The sequence below is a fragment of the Tigriopus californicus genome, chromosome 8 (genome assembly GCF_007210705.1).
Source record: "Tigriopus californicus strain San Diego chromosome 8, Tcal_SD_v2.1, whole genome shotgun sequence".
Lineage (NCBI taxonomy): Eukaryota > Metazoa > Arthropoda > Copepoda > Harpacticoida > Harpacticidae > Tigriopus > Tigriopus californicus.
The window spans coordinates 991275-1009264 of NC_081447.1; the positions used below are offsets into that span (position 1 = coordinate 991275).

Consider the following 17990-nt stretch of genomic DNA (forward strand, 5'->3'; position numbering starts at 1 on the left):
GTATTGGGGGTTTGCATGGTTTCATGTAAGAAAGTTTCAAGAAGCTGGCCTCGATCCTTTACGTACGATACAAGAGGGTATGGCCTACGATTGGAACCAAAGCATTTCCGAATCTAATTTGATCCCTCAAGGCTTCGGCCCCCATTTATCGGAAAATCAAGAGAGAGAATCGGGGTTTTGCATGTTGTTGTTCGTCTTTCCCCAATATGCAGAGCCCAGGAAGTTCCCAATCGGATGATCGGCCATGATTAATCGGCCACAATGTGATGTGCAAAAACCACGCGTTCCAATCAAAGAGCTTGTTGTGGAAACAAAATAGTTTCCTCTCCTTCGATTAATCGTATCCGAGTCATTGAGCTTGGCTTTGATTGGATTAGCGTTCGTTTACTACATGCAGGCCTGAGGCCTTGAGACTGAGTATAAGGCCATATACCTGACTGTCAATTAGTCCATGGAGAAGAATACGGACAAATGATCGGACTTAGACCCCCAGGTTGGCACGTACCCCAAAGTCTGAGCCACATTTGATGGGACCGTTCTCCCTCAGCGTGTAGTATTGGAGGAGGCTGTAAGTGGTAAACAGGTAGTAGCAGTAGGGTAGAAGGAAGAAGCTCGGGTCTCATCTACTATTGCCCGAGCCTTCAGTCTAGACGGCGAAACGTTACTGGCCTCATAAAACCTTGTTTGATTAAAGGCCATAAAAAAAGGGAAGTTGCTGACGTGTTCTGGAAAAACGTTTTCTTTTTCAAAACTTACCTGAAAAGGGACACTTTCAGCTTCTGGAGCGTGACTAGAGGAAATATTTATGAATACGTGCGTCTGTCATTTCTAAATGTCTTGAGTCTCTCTCTCTATTAGTATTCAAGAGTGAAGAACGCGTAATCGTAAATCAAGTCAAAGACCACAAATAATAAGTAGTCAAGTCAATGCAATAGAGTAACTGGAAATTTCTTTGACATGCGCTTGAATGCTCAACATGGCACTACAACGGTGAACATAACAATAAAAAAGGCTGAGATCGGCATTCTCAACAACTTGAGAGGGATTTTTATATAAGTGAAGGAGGGGAGCTCCAATGAAGTGGGGGTCGCTTTTGAATACATTTCCCCTTCCCAAAACTAGAGAGGGTGTGTTCGGGATTCAGGGAGACTTGTCTGTGAAGTAAATGTAAGATTACATTTCTGTGGCTGACGATGCATGCTTTCTTGGCTTTAAATTCAACTTGGGCGATGTACAGTATGAAAGAAAGGGACGAATTAACAAATATTGGAAGGTACTAATGTACTAATGTGTCTTTCACTTTTCTTCCAGGTTCAACGAGAGACATTGGTACATGCTTGACGAGAATTGTAATCCGACACCGAGCTCTGGAATCCAGAATGAAGAGCCTTAATGGGTAAGTTGGATCAAAGGTTTGAAGTGGAGAAGCCTCCATTTCTTCAACAATGGTTGCTGGCCTTGAAACTTCTCCGGATTATGTCTCTATCCTCGTTGAAAAGAACGACAAAAAACTTCATGTCAAGCAGCTGCTTTGCGAAAAAAAACCGCTCAAATCCTCGCCAAGCTAAGTTCAAACGGTTCAAACCCTTGACTCCTGAATTCGATCACACCCACTGGGAAATCATGTCCCTGGCCAACATTCATCCGGATTTTTCGTGCAGACAACGTAAACAAAGAGACTGGAATCAACGAGGTTAGCAAGTCGGTTGACAAAGATCGTGCGTCCGGGCGATTTTCCTTGAGCTGGTGAACATTGGGATGATTTTTTTTTCTGCGTGCCAAACAACAAAAAAGCATTTTTTACAGACTTCAACCCAAAGTTAATGAACTCAGTTATTGTGCATGTTCTGAAAAGAAAAACGTCAAAGTTTGGAATAAAAACAAACCTGTATACAGCAGAATCACCGTTGTAAGCCATAATGAGAATCCCTGGAAACAAGAGCGTAGGTGGACATTATCAAAGAAAAAAAGTTGAATGCCTAGCCGTGTTCCACGCATTGTTCCACGATGCTCTCGCTCTCTCTCTCTCTCTCGTTCGGCGTTCAGCATTGTGTTAAGCATTGTGAGCGACATTTCCCACTTCACAGGAGATCTCGAGACAGGCACTCAGCTCTTTCAAGCACCCGCTAAACTTTTTTATTCCAGACACCTTACCACTCCACATTATTCCCTACAGATTTAGGATAGAAATCCCAGGCAACACCAGGTACTTTTTTCGTCAAGGCTTGCCAGACGAAACGAGCAAAAACTAGAGACCACACAGAGAATGGCGTCCCACCAAACCATCAAGAAGTATATGGTATACTCGTACGTATATCTTCAAGTGTTCAAGCGACGTATTTGGACGGATCACTGCCGAGACGGTCGGAAAGGATCCACCGATCCCACGACAAATCTTTGTTCCCTCCTCGCCCAAGATTTTTTTTGTACCCGAAGGAAAGTCTTCGGAATGAGGAAGTTGCCATAAGGGATGAAAAAGTAGTGTAGTTCCAGGCAGGGACTCACTGGGCAGCATATTTTTTGTTGTTGAAGAACTCTGTCCAGACTTGGTACTTTTAAGGCTCCTTTCTTGGGCACGTATTACGCACAATGAGGATGCCAAGGAGCAGTCATCAGTATTCTTGGAATGACACCTAATCTGGCTGGCAGCCCTGTCCTGTCGAGACCACCAACGAGGGAGAAGCATTCAATGATTAAGCAGACTTCTTCCTTCTTTAGACAGTTTTTCCTGGAAACCATAGAGAAGAGCTACTAGCTCCCTCATTTGTCTTTATAACCGAATTTCTTTTGGCTGCCATCGACTGTCCCTGATTATGACTCAAATTTCGCCTCAAGATCTGCTTCCATAACCTTGGCGGCACGAATTTTGACAATTTTCTGTTTTCCGAGTTCTTTTATCAAACCAAATATCTGACTCGTGGTTCCCTCTTGACTTACAATGGATGTGCTCATATCTATTTCAGGGCTCTCATGGACTGTCTGGTGCTGCCTATACAGAGTAAATTGGAGGAATGGAGGAAGAGTGCCAATGCATTGGACAAGGAACATGCCAAAGGTAGAATTGCGTTCTATGGCACGGAATGGCTCATTTCGAGATAATGGCTACTTATTCAAACAAATGTTCAAGTTGTGCGAGACACTTGGACATATGCAAGAAGTCATCTCCAATCCCCAAAACAATGACCAAAAGGCACTCCATGTCGAATAATCCCTGGCCATTTCAGAATTCAAGAAACACCGGGCGCACATCAAGAAGAAATCGGATCAAGTGGTGCGATTGCGGAAAAAGATGAAGAAGGACTCTCGCTCTGTTCCTGACCCGTCGGTGCAACGCCTCGTGGATCAATGTCTGAAGGACTTGAACTGCCAATTCCGGAACCTCGAAGACAAAGAGAAATCTGCCGTCAGATCCGCTTTGGTGGAGGAGCGGAACCGATTCTGCACTTTTGCCGCTTGTATGAAACCCGTCGTGGATGAGGAGCTCGGGATGTTGGGCGAACTCTCACAAGTCGAGGAGGTCATGTCGAAACTTGGCAAGGTAAGTCAACCATCTTGTACTAATCCGGACCAGTTGGTGGATTACCAGTTGGTATGTTATACATTTGGATCAGGTGGCCAGCAACCAGGGGAGTTTACCGGACTCTTGTGAACAAGTTATCGAGGATGTTCGCGCGGATAAAGTTTCCTTGTGCTTGTCCACACCACCATCCACCCCATCCTCGGCCATGGGATCGCGAAAGAACTCGATGTGCTCGATTTCATCCATCGTGTCTGGCACATCATCCAGGGCCTCGTCCATTATGGCGCCCAATACAAGTGGGCCTTGTTCCCCGACGCATTCAGACAGAATTAAGGGCTCTATTCCCATTTCCAACAAAGTGGTGAGTCTAAGCGAGTTAATCAGCTGGTCAAATCATCCTTAGCTCGGATTCGTGGGATAATTGGCTCCACATTACGGTTGAGGCAGAATGCATTCAAGGGCCGCGGGATTATGGCTCTTCTCCTTTTTTCGTGCCAAAACTTAATTGGTCCCTGGTCTTGAGAGTATCCCGTTCTCATGACTTCATCCAAGGCCAGTTCTGATTGACGGGTAAACAAAAAGCGGAGGATGTCAATGCCACCTTTTTCCGAACGTGTCCAATGACAAACCAAACCAAATCAGTCATGCATAACATGACTCCAAGAGATGGATACGAGTCGTGCTCGAACTTCTCAATGACATTTTACACCTCGTATTTCCACAGAATCACGATACGATGTCCTTAAGTGGTTCCGTTCGTCTGGCCAAAGATCATCCGCATAATCCGAATAACAATAACCTCAACCTCAACGCCAACAATAACAACCATCACCGACAAGTATCGAACAATAATGGAAGACCGGGTTCGGCCGCTTCGGCCCACGTTGCTATTCGGAGTGATGGGGTACAAATGGTTTTGATTCATTAAACATTCTCAGTCAGTGTCATTAAAGCGTGTCTCCCTTCCACTGATCTCATTCCAGTCCACTTCCGTCTTGGTTTCGGGCGGAAGTTCCAAGTTAACACGACCGCATACAATCTCATCTTCATTCGAGAGAAACGGTGTTCAAGCTCGACCACCACTTTCGAATGGAACTTTTATCCCTCTGGCCTCCAATTCTCAACCCGTTTCTCCGTCGAAGCAACAAAATGTGCCCAAGATGGCGGACTCGTCCTTGTTCGAACAAAGTTATTCCACCATTAAACGGGCTTACAGGTGAGTTACGTTGACGGACTCAATTCTGACGAGTACTCCTTGAGCAGAAAACACACTTTTTCCCCCGTTCGGAGGCCGTTAAATTTGCTCATATTTGTCCCAACGCTTGTCGCCCCCTTTCCAGACATGTTTAACGACCCCGCTTTAGTTATCATAGCTGAGCACGCTGGTCATTTTGTTTTCCAGTAATCGAGGAAGTCCCTTTCGAAGATCGACTCAGGAGCCGTCTCAAAATGGGGGTGTGGCGAAACGTCCTCCATTGCCGCATCGTTGCAATTCGGCGGATGGTTCCTCGCGACCCCCTGGAGGCGTGATTGCTCGAGGATCCTCCGTAGAGCGACCCCCCTCGCAGGCTTCGATTCAAAGCGAGAACAATAACGTGAGAGTTATTGGGTTTTCGTCCCCAAAAACACATTTCTCGTCCTTGTCGTCGTCATCGTCGTCGTCGTCGACGTCTCATCAGGACACTTCCAACAATGGCGAGTCCCCTTCGCACTACGCCATACCTCGGAGTGCTCTCAAGCTTCAAATGGTTCCGGATTTCCTTCAAGGCAAGACCGATATGGGTGAGTACAATAGGCGAAAATAGGATTATCAGGGGTCCAAGGGGAAAACCCTTGCGAATGTTGCCAAGGATTTGCGAATTCATATTGCTTTGGGTTCATGCCTTTCTTGCGATTAAGATGTTCTCGGGGTGGTCAAGATCCCATGGTTTCTGCTTGAGATTTCTTCATTCTTCAAACAGCTGGCTATGCGTACCGTTGTTAACGGCAGTAATTGGGAAACAACTTTTGGAGTTCATTCTCTTCTCGATTGAACCCGTCCCATTTTGCGTTCTTGGAAATGGATAGGCGCCTTTCTCCCTTCAATGCTCTCGCTTTCATTAGAAACGTGCAGAATTCCCTCTCCGTTCTTGGAACATGAACCCACCAAGATTCTTCTTTACCTTTCAGTGATCCCCCAACCCGTCTACATGAATACCGATGAAATGAAAGGAGCTCCTTCCAATTCCATTTGCGAGTCTCTGCTCGAAGATGATCTGAAGACGCCCACAGTGGAGGAGTTATCCTTCCCCGGTCAAAAAGTGGTGGTAAGATACCAGGATACAGAAGACCTGGGATGACTTTCGATCCCGATCAGTGCGTTCCATGTTGGTATGTTATTCGCCGCTCACTTTCTCTCTCTTTCTCTCTTCTAGGTTGAGGATGGAACAAGCAGCTCGAGTTCCGGATCAATAGGCTCGTCCAGTGGCTATGGAAGCCAGAATACCATCATCAAATTCGACGAATCCCAAAATCTCTCATCAATTACGCTACCAGGAAACCACATCAACCGAAACGGAGCTGAAGGTGAGCCAACCCACAGACGTGGTGGTGCTGATCCTAAGCTTGGAACATGGAAATCCTTGTCGGCTTTGCATTTCTAATTGCAGTAGTCTACGATTCACTCACATTATACGAGTACATGTGTTGCGTGAAATAACGACACTTGATGTTTGTTTGGTATTTAAACAAACTTGGCATGATTGGATGTGTTCTTAATTAAAACACACACTAAACACTAAACACACACATGACATGCGGAACAGGGTTGCTCAAAGAATGTTGACTAAGTCATGCCAAAACGTTGCCCAAAAATAGGGGTAAAAAGCCTCTGACTTGTGTTTGTTCAAGAATGATTCAGAATAGGAGCTATTCACAAAGCAAATTTGCTTTCCAAAATTTTCAGCATTCTCAGGGAAGCTCTGAGCTATTCTGAGACATTCCATGAAATAGATAATCGGAGAAAAGATTATCCGTCAACATATCTAGTTCCACAATTGTATTTCCATTTTGGGGTTGCCTCCAATCTCGAGTTACCTCCAATACCACTCGACAACCACTTGCACCAAATCAATTGGCTTGCTTTCCGCACCCTCTCCACCCTCTTCACCCTTCTCAACGCCCTTCTTCTAGACTTGTACTACTCAAATAGAATGAATGTTGTGCACTCACCATCCATCTTAACCCAAGTACACAAAAATACACACGCACTTCCACGGCTGTTTCCTCACCCTCATCTAAATGCATGTCGTTTCATCCCTCGTATTTTTCTCGTGTGCTTTGTTTCTAGTCATTTCCCCTACTTCTACTGCTCTTCCCACCTCACCACAAAATCAGGAAAGGCCGAACCGCCCCCTTCCTTCCCTGGCTTTTTTGACCAAGGTGGGATCCTCCCATTTGGGATCGTGGGCCCAAACACATCCCGGGAGTCCCAATCCCACCCAGTCGAAAACGAGGGAGGATATCCTTTCCACCTTATTAGGCCTTGGTCGGAAAGGCTCGGGAATATATGCGACGACACCAACAGCATCACCAACACCAAACAACTTAATGAGCAACAGATCCGTTGGTGGGCAATATCTTCGGAGAAGTGATTCATTCACGCCAGGTATTCATTAGCAGGTCACAAAGAACCGGTGATGGGAAACAGCTCTGTCTCACAGCTTCAATGGACGCACCCAAGAACAAAGAGGACTCGACGATGGCACACTGATATTGTTTACCATGGCTTCTTTTTCCGTTGCTCATACAACCTCTTTCTTGCAGGCTTGAATCCAAACAACGCTCCCAGATGTTCCACTTTGCAACGAAGCTCCTCGCAGATTTCCAAACCAGTGCCACCCATTCGTCGAACGCCCTCCATTACTTCACCCACTCATGGTCCGAGTAATGACAAATTGAATAACAACCACATGGGAGCTCCCCGCTCCAGCTCGTTCCAATTGGTGGAAGATGACGATGCCACACCTCACGGATCGGTCGAAAACATATCACACCAGGACTTGGGCGGGTTGGAAGAAATGGCAGTCAGGGCATCCAATGTGGCAGAGAACCTCCGTCGGATACCCGCCGGTCAACCTCACAGCCCGTCCACATTGAGACGGTCGACTTCGATGTCGGCCAATGTTCCTCCACCTTGTTCGACTTTTGACCGCGACCAGTCTGCTCGCCGATCGCTCACTCTAGCAACCCAAGGATCAAATCAACCCAAAGGCGTCACGTTCGCCCCTAATCCGCCCACTCTCCATTCGGACAACAACCACCGAGGCTACAATGAGAATCTCTACAAGAAGATCAGCACACACCACGTGATCCCAGTCAGTAGTGATAAGCCCTCTCCTGAGGGTGAGATCTATGGGTTTGGTGCCAGATTCAAAGAGAATACGAGGCATTACTTCGGAGTCAATCCAAGATCCAAAGGTCCGATATCCATGTCGATCTCGTATCCGGGAGGGGATGAAGCTCCAAAGACGGACGAGGTGCAGAATCAGATGTTTTTGAATTCGCTTTCCGCCAAGCTAGTTGGGTCCGTCCAAGGACAACGGATTGCCCTTGGGAACAATTCTCGAATCCCATTGGTTCAACCGACTCCCCAAATATCTTGCTCGACAGGCGAGGCTTCGAAATCGAAGTTGCACCGAGAGATCCAAACTGGTGCGTTCAATCTTAGGAAAACGCCGAATATCAATGACCGATCTGCTCCCAAATTATAAACTATGGCTTTAATCCACAATCTTCTACGGTTTAATACCATCATCATGTAATATCAATGGTACAATTCTACTTCAATATCATCAACAACTTGCATTTCAAGCTAATCAATAGCAATCTCCGGCTACTGCCCTGATTTTGGTAATCAAACTCTTAAGATCCCTTTTGGAACTGTCCAGTGACTTAAGAACTTTTCCTTTAAAAAATAAGACTGAATATAACGATTCGCTCATAATTTTTTAATCTAAGCCAGGCTTTATTGCACCCTGATAAGAAACCATGTCCTGTAACACTTCTTCATGCTTCATTCACGAATCATAGTTTTTTGCCGTGTAAAAGTGCTCTTTATTATCGTTCAAGATGGCGAAACAAGCTTTTCCGAAATAATGGAGGCATCATAGATTATCCACCATCATCCAATCCAACTGTATTTTGAGCTAGTCAGAATCACAATACACTTTTACAAGAAGTTATTGCTATTTTATTATGAACATTTTTGGTTATGAGTATATGCGTGTGGAATACTGAGACCAAATCGAGAAGCAACTATGAGTTCAATGCCTGTTGTAAATTTCCATTTCGAATGGGGTACTTCCATGCACAATTAAGTACCCTTTCGAATAACATGTGACTCGTCCACATTTCAAAACAGGAAAATCAAACTCTTCAACTTTGACTATGAGTAGCTGCGGCAATTAGGGCCATTTGTTCACTATGTTGCACATGCTGGTAAAGGCTAAAAAGTTATTGTAACTCCCGGGTGGTACAATAATGATTAAATCAGATCGACCACGGCGTTGACCATTTGGGTAACACCTTCTTGAATTTCATGGAACTTCCCATCGTACATGAAGGCGGGCGAGGTCACAATCTTATGTTCCTCATCGATACAAACCTCGTTCACATTCATCTCAACGACCTCTGCGCCAAATTCTTTGGCTTTGTCCAAGGTTCCACCGAAAGGCCATCCGTCGCCTAAATTGAACCAGTTCGTTCAGATCCATCAGCTTCCAACAAACCAATATTAAAGGTATATACCTTGCTTGCCAAGTGTCAACTTGACCTTGATGTCTTTGCCGCCAAAAACCATGGCCGCCAATATAGGAGAGATACAACACAAACCAATGGGTTTCTTCGCCTCATGAAATTCAACCAGCACCCGTTCCACTTCCTGATCCACAACAGGATTTTCGCTCACCCCAAACGTGCTCAGATTTTTGGCCGCTCCAAATCCTCCAGGGAAGATCACAGCATCGGCACTAGTCACTTGAAGTTCCTACGGAAAGGAGCCATTTTCTAAGGGATTACAGTTGTTCCAATTTTGAAGCATGACATCGTCCAGACTCACCCCTAAAGCGAGCACCTTGCCTCTGGCGATCCTCCCCGATTCCACAAGGACGTTCCGTTTCGTCTCATTATCCGATGATCCATTCACATGGTTGACTTCGTGGAATTGGACCTTGTCAGGGGCGTAGAACACTGGCGTTTTCCCGAGTTTACTGAGGGCTACACATACCGCAGCCACTTCATGAATTTCCGTTCCATCATAAACGCCACAGCCAGACAGAACGACCGCCACAGACTCGCTGCTCATGGTTTATTTAGATTGTGCTGATTCCAAAAAGGAAACTGGTGACTAATGAGTTCGTTTTGTTTTTCCTCCGACGAATGTTCACAGTTTCCACATGCACAGTTTGGGTGGAGCCAAGTGCTGTTCTTGATCAAGGGTTTTTGAGATTGCTATGTGTACCTGCTGGACGCGAAGGTAAACATGGGCTCGAAATCTTCATGAAAGCCAGGAACGTTTCCTCACCAGCTCTTCGGAATATTGTACACCATGAACCTTCTCAACCTCTTTGCCAAGCTTTGGCTTGACATTCTTGGAAGAGGAAGAGGCCAACTTATTATTACTGCTCTTGGTAGTGGTGTGTGTGTGTGTGTGTGTGTGTGATACATTCACCATTGGTAGTGAGCCGAGAAGTATCCCCTTTTCAATGCAGATAAGGCACGGTCTGGTGTAACTCATACTTTTTTCGTCTTTGACGGTGCAAGTTCTTTGTTAGTTGGGTTATTTGGCAAATTTTACAACATTGCTACGTCAACAGACTTTTAGGTAATACGTTGTTAAAAAAAAAAATCACATTTCAATACAACACCTGATGCCAATCTAATTGTTGGCTAAATTTATCATTAGGATATAGAAAGATCTCGCAATTGAGGATCGAGGTGTCGGAAGATTACCGTGCCAATGATTCTTTAAGAGTCTGCAAATATTGAGCCTGATTAAAAGACAAGACTCATCAGTCCGCTGATGATGACAGGCAGGGAACAAAAATCCATGAACAAATAGAACCTACCTACTACACCCACCACAAAAACTTTGGGTCGGCAAACATGATCTGTCCAAAGAGAATGCTAGAAAAACTACAACTTCAATGATTTAGAGCTACCAGCTTTCCTTTTATTATTTGGATATTGATTGAATTATAGCAACAACAAAAATAACTTTGAGAAGAGGATAAGTTAAGAAAAAGATACACTTACAAAAGAGCAATAATATATTTAATGATCTGTTCCTTGTGTTCTTTCGATGATCATTTTTTTCAAGAATATCACGCAGTTTTGTTTAAATAAGAGGCAAAATACAACACGTCCCTACTCATGTCAGAATATGGTAGTTCTTGCGATCGGCAACTCTGTCTCCTCTATCAATCGTTGATCTGCTCTCTCTCAAACAGGCGCTCCAACTTTGACGATGGTTTTTCCCCCAACGAAGTACTGTTCAGCATTCAGCAGTACAATTCATGCGTCAACGAGGACTCTCACTCATTGTTTCTTCGCAAACTTGGTTTCTTAAAGGAAAAATCCTTTCTCAGTTGCTCTCACCATGGCGGAGAGAACAGGCCTCTGGAACACCACTCTGACTTTGAGTCAGTTTCAAGATCTGTCTCCGGAAAAAGATTTCCTCACACCTTTGATCAATTTCAACTTCCCCACTCAGATTGTTCTGCTCATCTTTCAATTCCTCACTCCGATTTCTGTCGTCCTAAATGTCTTTGTTCTGGTGTCTTGTGGAACGATCCTGTTTTCGGGTCGGAGCGACCGACCCGCTTTGCTCTTCATCGGGTACAATTCTGCCGTGGATCTTTTTACCATCGTGGCGGATGCCATTGTTCTGACGGGGGCGGTGAATCCAAGCTTAGCGGGATTGACCCAGGAAGACCTACCCTCTCAATCGGAACTCACAGCCAGATGTATGATCGAAAAGGGTGAGTTTAGCATTGGCTAATATTCGAATGTACGTGGAAAGACCGGTACCATTTCTACTCCCTTCCTCGTTTTCAGCTTTGGTCACGTTCACCATGTTTTCGTCGCTTGGATCTGTCCTTCTTCTCACCATTGACCGGTATTTGTTCATCTCCAAGCCATTGAAGTATAACACCATGATGACTCTTCCTCGGGCCGCGATTCTTGTGATTGTCTCAATTGGTGCGGCCTTAATTGGTGCCTTGGTGTACTCGTTTTCCGTGTTTCTACCATGGGACGACGTGTGCACTTTCACCCATGTGCTTCCCTTGGGAATGGTCATCTTTTGGAACGCATTCTTCTTCATCACATGGTTCGCCATGCACGGGATGTACATCGTCATATTGGCCATAGCTCTTCGACACAAACGGGAAATGGAGAAAATCAAGACTCGTTACAGTCGGGACAACTCGATCGCGTCGCTCAAAACGGTTGTGTCCGTTCCAATCTCTCTCGGCGAAAACCGCTTCAAGACGGTCTCAAGGCAACACTTGAGCTCGGTGTCCTTATTTAAAGACAACAAACGCTTCAAGAACACAATGAAAACCATTCGATACGTGGTGATAATCTTATTCATTTACTCCTTGGTTGAGTTGCCGTGTGTCAGTGTGGCCATCGACGATATCATCTCTCATGTCTCCCGTTCGTTCGACACCGAGATTATGGTTGGATATAGAGCGTGCAAACATTCTCACAATGAGTCCATGGTTATTGGCCTTAACGAGTCTTGGGTTCACACCCGGGTGACTCTTCTCCATTGCTACCATCGATTCATGGCTGGTCACGAGAGCTGTGTCTTGGTAACGCCCATGCCTTTGGAGGAGGCTCCCATTTGTCAGATGTTAGCAGAGACCAGTCATGCGCTTCATTTGACCAAAATATTTACCATGTCTTTGTTGGGATGGATTCTCAACTCGTTAGCCGACCCAATTGTGTATGCCTTTTGGTACCCCGTATTTCGGAGGAATCTGTATAAGATCGCCGTGCGTGCCCGTGACAATCTCTCCCATCGTACATCCAATAGCTTTACCCCGAGCACCAAAACACCTAACTACAATACAAATCACAACAATAGCAACGACAAAAACAGCAATCTTCCACAGCAAGTAACTAATAATAGAATATTCATCATTTCTTGAACAAAATGGCTCCTGGTAACGCCAAACGCATTAAACAACCTCTATCTACTCATTCATCCAGAAATCCTGCTCCTAGGCTATCAAAATCGCCAAGGTGAAGAATTCGACACTTTCGAGCATTTTATAACTAATCTACCATTCGTAAACCTAGGTATTAAGAGCTCCTCTTCATGAATCATGGGCTGGGGAAGAGGGGATCATCCTTGTTCAATGTTGATGATTCAGAATGTCAATAATTGTCTGTAAATACACCATGTATAATAAATAGCCTTTTGACTTGAATATATATGTCTTGGTTTTACATAAACCGGTAACATGCAGTTGGTCGTTCTTTACTACTATACATACCTAGAGGGTGAAGAAGAACGTCTTCTCAAAATCCTTTGTTCGTCCAGCAGTGGTGCATTGGTTTGTCACACCAGATCTTAGCACAGGCAGATCTACTGACTACTAGAAGCAATCTAATATGACTACTTTGGCTGTGAGTGTTGACTTTGAATTTCGTAACCCTTAAACAATACTATCGATAAGAAAAAAAGGTTACCGTGCAATTAAACAAAGTAATTCAGGACATTTCTCACGTTACTCACTCAGAAAGAAGGGGGGGATAGTTCTTTGATAGTTGGCAACCATTGCAACGAATGGTGCTGAGAACGGGAGCTACACGCAGGTGTCCGCGGCGGTTGGCCCTGTTGCTCCGGCTCCCCTCGTTCGTTTAAGGCAACAATGGAAGATGTGTCTATGTCCCATACGACAGCCACACACTGATCAAACTTGAAACCTAGCAACAAAGCAAATGTCAGAAGCCTACTGAGGAAATATAAATTGGATTCCACAAAATGCCACGAGGTGTGGCCCACGGTTTGAGGGAGCAGAGAGGGATGCGTATAATGCAACCATTTACGCTTGATCGTGCTTGAAGTGGCCGTAGAATCCTGTATGTATATAAGGAGCCGGGTTCGGGGCAGAAGGCATTCGAAAACCAAGGGACAAAGCTTTCAAGTCTCGATCAATCGCTCAAGATGAACCGTTCCATTGCATTGTGTTTTTCTGCCCTCTTTGTGGCCTCTTTCGTCTCCGGTGTTGTGATCAAAAGAGAGCCGTTCAAGAGGCTGATTCCCGCAGATAGGCTTAGAGGTAATACCATCTGATCACGTACATGTATACATTACCCGTTTCAACACTCCTCTGATATCGAATCTCTATCCTCGACAGACTTCCCCGGAATGTGCTTCGCCTCCACACAATGCAAAGTGTTCGCCGTTGATGACAGTTGGTCCCTTGCTCCCTTCTGTGGCCGTGCTTCGTGCCGTATCGTCGAGACCAAAGATAAAGGTAAGCCACCCTCACGGTATGCATATATTTCCCCATTCTCCTGGTCTTAAACCGGTTTGTTGAGATCAGGACACCGACTCTTTGAGGAAGGAGGCGCCAAATTGGTGAATTCCTCTTGCCAACAAACGCAGTGTTGCCGGCAAGAAAACTGGTTTTCACACTGAAGTTGTCAGCAGATTGTTTTGGACATGGTGTTTGCATGGATTCTTTAATTGCAATTCTGCAATCGATCTAAAAAGAGTCCTATCAACAGCATCCAGAAACGTACCCATACAACTTTCAAATATGTTTTGATCTTCGCTTGATGGGCAGCCCTTAATCTATGTCTGGAATTTGGCAGCCATGTTTTTTTACATAGGTCAGCTGTTATTTCTTTATAATTTTCTTGACGATTTACAGAAGGAGAAGATAAGAAATTCTTGGCCGAACAGGTGGAGGATTGTGGTCCTCTGATCGATTTGGAAGCGACCACTGGCTGTGAATTGTTGACCGTGGAGGATCAAGCAGAGCTCGAATTCCCGGACTGCTGCCCTCAATATGACTGCGCCGAAGGCACTGAGATCATCTACGTCAATGCTACAACCCCCGCCACCCGTTAATCAAATGATACATTCTTTATCTATGTAAATTGTTAAGACATATATTGGCTCCACCTCGAGAATAAGAAGAAACACAATCTTTTTTCAACAATCTGAGACGGACTTCTTTTTATTTCTTTTTCGTCGCCTTTTCTTTCTTTTTCTTGACATGTTTCTTGATTTTTTCCTTCCTTTTGGCCGCTTGTTGGTCTTTCACGGCCTTCTTCCTCTCCTAAAACGATCGAGAAACAATTGATTAAGATAGTCTCTCCAATAAAACCTGAGAACAATGGTACCTTTCGACTATTAGGCGACTCCTCTCGAGGTCTGCGGCTGTTCTTGAGGTCCTTTTGACCTTTCCCAGTCACATTATCGTTCCCATCAGAGCCTTCACTGCCATCGCTATCACTCTCCGACGCATCATCAGACTCTGATTCATCTTCCTTTGTCTGGGCTTGATCTTGACACAAGACGACGCCGGTCACAGTTTGATACAAAAGTTCTTTTTCACCAGCTTTGACCTTGGCAATATCTGCTCCAGGATTGGCAATCTCTTCCAAAGCACGAGCAATGTGAACTTGTTGGAATACGTTCTCCGCAATCTCGTCTTCTGCCGTGGGTTCATCTTCGATCGTGGCAGCCGCCAATTGGTCTAATAGTGCCAATCGCTCTTCCTGTTCGTCATCAGGGATGGTGGGATCCACAACAAAATCGAAGAAAGTTTTCAACCCCAAGACGTTGACAGCCTTGCGTCGAAAGAAGTCGGTCACATTTTTCAAGTCTGTTCTTAAGAATTCCAGCGCATGAGGATGATCGTGCTCAACTGATTGGGACACGTCAATCACGAAGGCCTTGCCATTGTGAAACAAGAGATTATATTCACTTAAATCCCCATGGACCAATTTGCACACGTGATAGATTTTGCGAATGGTCAACACCAGGTCCCAATAGAGTTCTCGCGCCTTGGATTCGGCAATTTCCGCATCGTGGAGTCGAGGCGCGGGCCAGCCATCCTGCCCAAGAAAGCTCATGAGTAACACGTGATCTCGAAGTAAGATGGGCTCGGGACACCGGATACCGGCATGATGGAGACGAGTCAGATTGCGCATTTCTTTCTCGGCCCACGTGCGAACCATTTTCCGCGGGTTCTTTTTGCTGTAACCGGATCTAAATCGGTGCTCACCCGTGACGTATTTGTCTCGGTCTTTGAACACTAGGATCGAGGTCTTGTAAATTTTGACGGCGCAATCGGCGGCAGAACCATCGCCGGCTTGACAGTGGTAGACATTGGCCTCCTTGCCCGTGGAGATGCAGCCATTGATCGTCTGGATGAACTTCTTGTCCAGAAGTTTGAAGAGAATCATGCGTGTGCGAGGGTCGAGCACGTTTTCGATTGTGGCTCGATCGGACTTGTCTTTGACCCGGTGTCTATAAGACAAAACATCTACCTGGTTGTGTTTAGATTGAAAGATGCATAATGCAATTCGTTATAGATGAAGTTTTCGTTCAATATGATACAAACCCTAGCCATTTTTTTTCCTTCCTCACGGTATTTGGGTGAGCATCAGTTCATGACCAAATGCAGTCGACGGGAATCGGTCTCCAAGGCAATTATTCGGCTTTCAATTCGCTCCATCCGAATGGAATTTGAGCAGAATACATTCAACCTACTGCATGGTATTAGTTTTGTTCGGCGGAGACTGACCAGTGTTACGTTTCAACCAATAAAAATGCCGTGGTTCATGTTTGTGACTCACGGAGACCTAGACTAATCAAAGAAGGATGGATGACGGAGGATTGGCATGATGAGACACTTCCGCTAAAAAATGATCGTCATGCCACTGTTTTTTTCTTTGATTAGGCGGCCATCGCAGTAATTCCTATCGAGAGTTAGAACGAGAACTATCCATCCCCACGTTCAAGACAACAATCTGGTCGCAATCAATCCGGACCCTCCGGATTTAATCTCATTACAATCTATAGTTGACTCAACGCCTCTGGCTCACGCTCATGTTTGTTGTACATATATCTAAGTATAAATAAACACTCACCGTTCTTTGTCGGTTTTGCGATGCTGTTCAAAGACCGGATTAAGCGCCGGACCGCTCCAGTGGTTGTGCGGCGCTTCGTAGGCCCGTAAATTAATGCGATTTTCATATTTGTGACGAAAGCGTTGATCGGCGGGCTGACAGCGGTTGGCTTTGAGAGCGGCTGGACCCCCAGCGGCCGCTCGATCTCCTCTGAATCCCGCGCCCCACTCATAATCGACCGCCTGGTCGTCATAATCATCGTCATCGTCGGGATCGGACTCGCCGTGGGCGCTCAGCGGGGCAGTCCAGGAGGCCAGTTTGGGAATGGGGGCCGACCGAGCCGGGACCGGGCTCGGCTGGGGCCCTGACCCGGGGTCTTCATCCGCATCGTCAAAACGCCCGTCTAAATCCGCCGTCATGGCATGCAAATTGAAGACACGGGCTGGACGACCTGAAGGTTGCCTCGATAGACCAACTTCCTGCGCACGGTCAGGCCCACGTGGTAGCTGCTAATCCACAATCATTATCCCAGACCCAATCGGGCATATTTGTCGCCAGAGGGCGCAGCGATGGCTACTCCAATCTATCCAAATATTTTTCCTCCCAATTCAGTCAGGTTCAGTTTATTTTAAGTATTTTCCACCCCAGGCTAATTCCTGTTTCTCAAAATACTGCAGGAACGGCATACTTTTTATGTTTTTTTCATCATATGATTTTTGTTCTGAATATCGTCCCCAGACATCCCCAGGCCTCAAGTCCATCCCAAAATATGTTTGTATTATTTTTCCATCCTAGGCTTTAAAAGATGCTTGATATAGAAAGATCAACAAAGATCGGTTGGTTCTCTTTCTCTCTGATTAGACGATTTTTCTCTCGGGTCCCCTTATTCTTATTGGTGGAGAGTTTTCAAGAACTGCCGTTCTGTATAGTTCTCCTACACAAAAAGCACCATCACAAGTTTTAGTTGAGGTAAAATTGGGAACCCTGCGAAGAGACTCCAGCGTGAGAACTGCTTCAATTTTGACATTTGAGTTTGTAAATCTCGAACACGCAAACAAATCAAAATAATAATCAAGCTGAAGTACCGTAGCAGAGTTGCCAATTTTACCTCAACTCAACATGTGATGGTGCTTTTTGTTTAGGAGAACTATACAGAACGGCAGTTCTTGAAAACTCTCGACCAATAAGAATAAGGGACCCGAGAGAATAATCGTCTAATCAGAGAGAAAGAGAAACCAACCGATCTTTGCTGATATGTCTTTACCTAGGCCGAAGCGCGTCCTGATCATGACGCCCTCTGCTGGCCGTCCGGCGGCATTGGATCCGAAAAAAA

At 45.4% G+C, this 17990-nt stretch overlaps 5 protein-coding genes and 1 long non-coding RNA gene across 6 annotated transcripts; 3 read left to right on the top strand and 3 right to left on the bottom strand.

The window, feature by feature from the left end:
• The first annotated feature begins 1042 nt into the window (after nucleotides 1-1042).
• LOC131885704 (GATA zinc finger domain-containing protein 7-like) lies at nucleotides 1043-8815 on the top strand. Its single transcript, XM_059233831.1, has 11 exons — nucleotides 1043-1396; nucleotides 2964-3055; nucleotides 3225-3538; nucleotides 3612-3881; nucleotides 4245-4424; nucleotides 4504-4736; nucleotides 4923-5302; nucleotides 5690-5826; nucleotides 5935-6085; nucleotides 6849-7166; nucleotides 7325-8815. The coding sequence occupies exons 1-11, from the start codon at nucleotides 1380-1382 to the stop codon at nucleotides 8269-8271; spliced, it is 3039 nt and encodes a 1012-aa protein (XP_059089814.1). The 5' UTR covers nucleotides 1043-1379; the 3' UTR covers nucleotides 8272-8815.
• Nucleotides 8728-10008, bottom strand: LOC131885707 (ES1 protein homolog, mitochondrial-like). Its single transcript, XM_059233834.1, has 3 exons — nucleotides 9618-10008; nucleotides 9308-9545; nucleotides 8728-9244 (listed from the first exon to the last, which is right to left on the bottom strand). Exons 1-3 carry the CDS (start codon nucleotides 9861-9863, stop codon nucleotides 9045-9047), a joined length of 684 nt encoding a protein of 227 aa, XP_059089817.1. The 5' UTR covers nucleotides 9864-10008; the 3' UTR covers nucleotides 8728-9044.
• Nucleotides 9904-13022, top strand: LOC131885706 (adenosine receptor A2b-like). Its single transcript, XM_059233833.1, has 3 exons — nucleotides 9904-10034; nucleotides 11008-11538; nucleotides 11615-13022. Exons 2-3 carry the CDS (start codon nucleotides 11157-11159, stop codon nucleotides 12712-12714), a joined length of 1482 nt encoding a protein of 493 aa, XP_059089816.1. The 5' UTR covers nucleotides 9904-10034; nucleotides 11008-11156; the 3' UTR covers nucleotides 12715-13022.
• On the bottom strand, nucleotides 12892-13482 carry LOC131885710 (uncharacterized). Its single transcript, XR_009373861.1, has 3 exons — nucleotides 13305-13482; nucleotides 13063-13234; nucleotides 12892-12954 (listed from the first exon to the last, which is right to left on the bottom strand). It is a non-coding gene; the product is annotated as an uncharacterized LOC131885710 (long non-coding RNA).
• Nucleotides 13483-13574: 92 nt separating this feature from the next.
• On the top strand, nucleotides 13575-14744 carry LOC131885708 (uncharacterized). The gene is made up of 3 exons (XM_059233836.1): nucleotides 13575-13851; nucleotides 13930-14049; nucleotides 14449-14744. The coding sequence occupies exons 1-3, from the start codon at nucleotides 13737-13739 to the stop codon at nucleotides 14646-14648; spliced, it is 435 nt and encodes a 144-aa protein (XP_059089819.1). The 5' UTR covers nucleotides 13575-13736; the 3' UTR covers nucleotides 14649-14744.
• Nucleotides 14674-17191, bottom strand: LOC131885705 (serine/threonine-protein kinase RIO1-like). The gene is made up of 3 exons (XM_059233832.1): nucleotides 16679-17191; nucleotides 14924-16055; nucleotides 14674-14859 (listed from the first exon to the last, which is right to left on the bottom strand). The coding sequence occupies exons 1-3, from the start codon at nucleotides 17074-17076 to the stop codon at nucleotides 14758-14760; spliced, it is 1632 nt and encodes a 543-aa protein (XP_059089815.1). The 5' UTR covers nucleotides 17077-17191; the 3' UTR covers nucleotides 14674-14757.
• Between the last annotated feature and the right edge of the window lie 799 nt (nucleotides 17192-17990).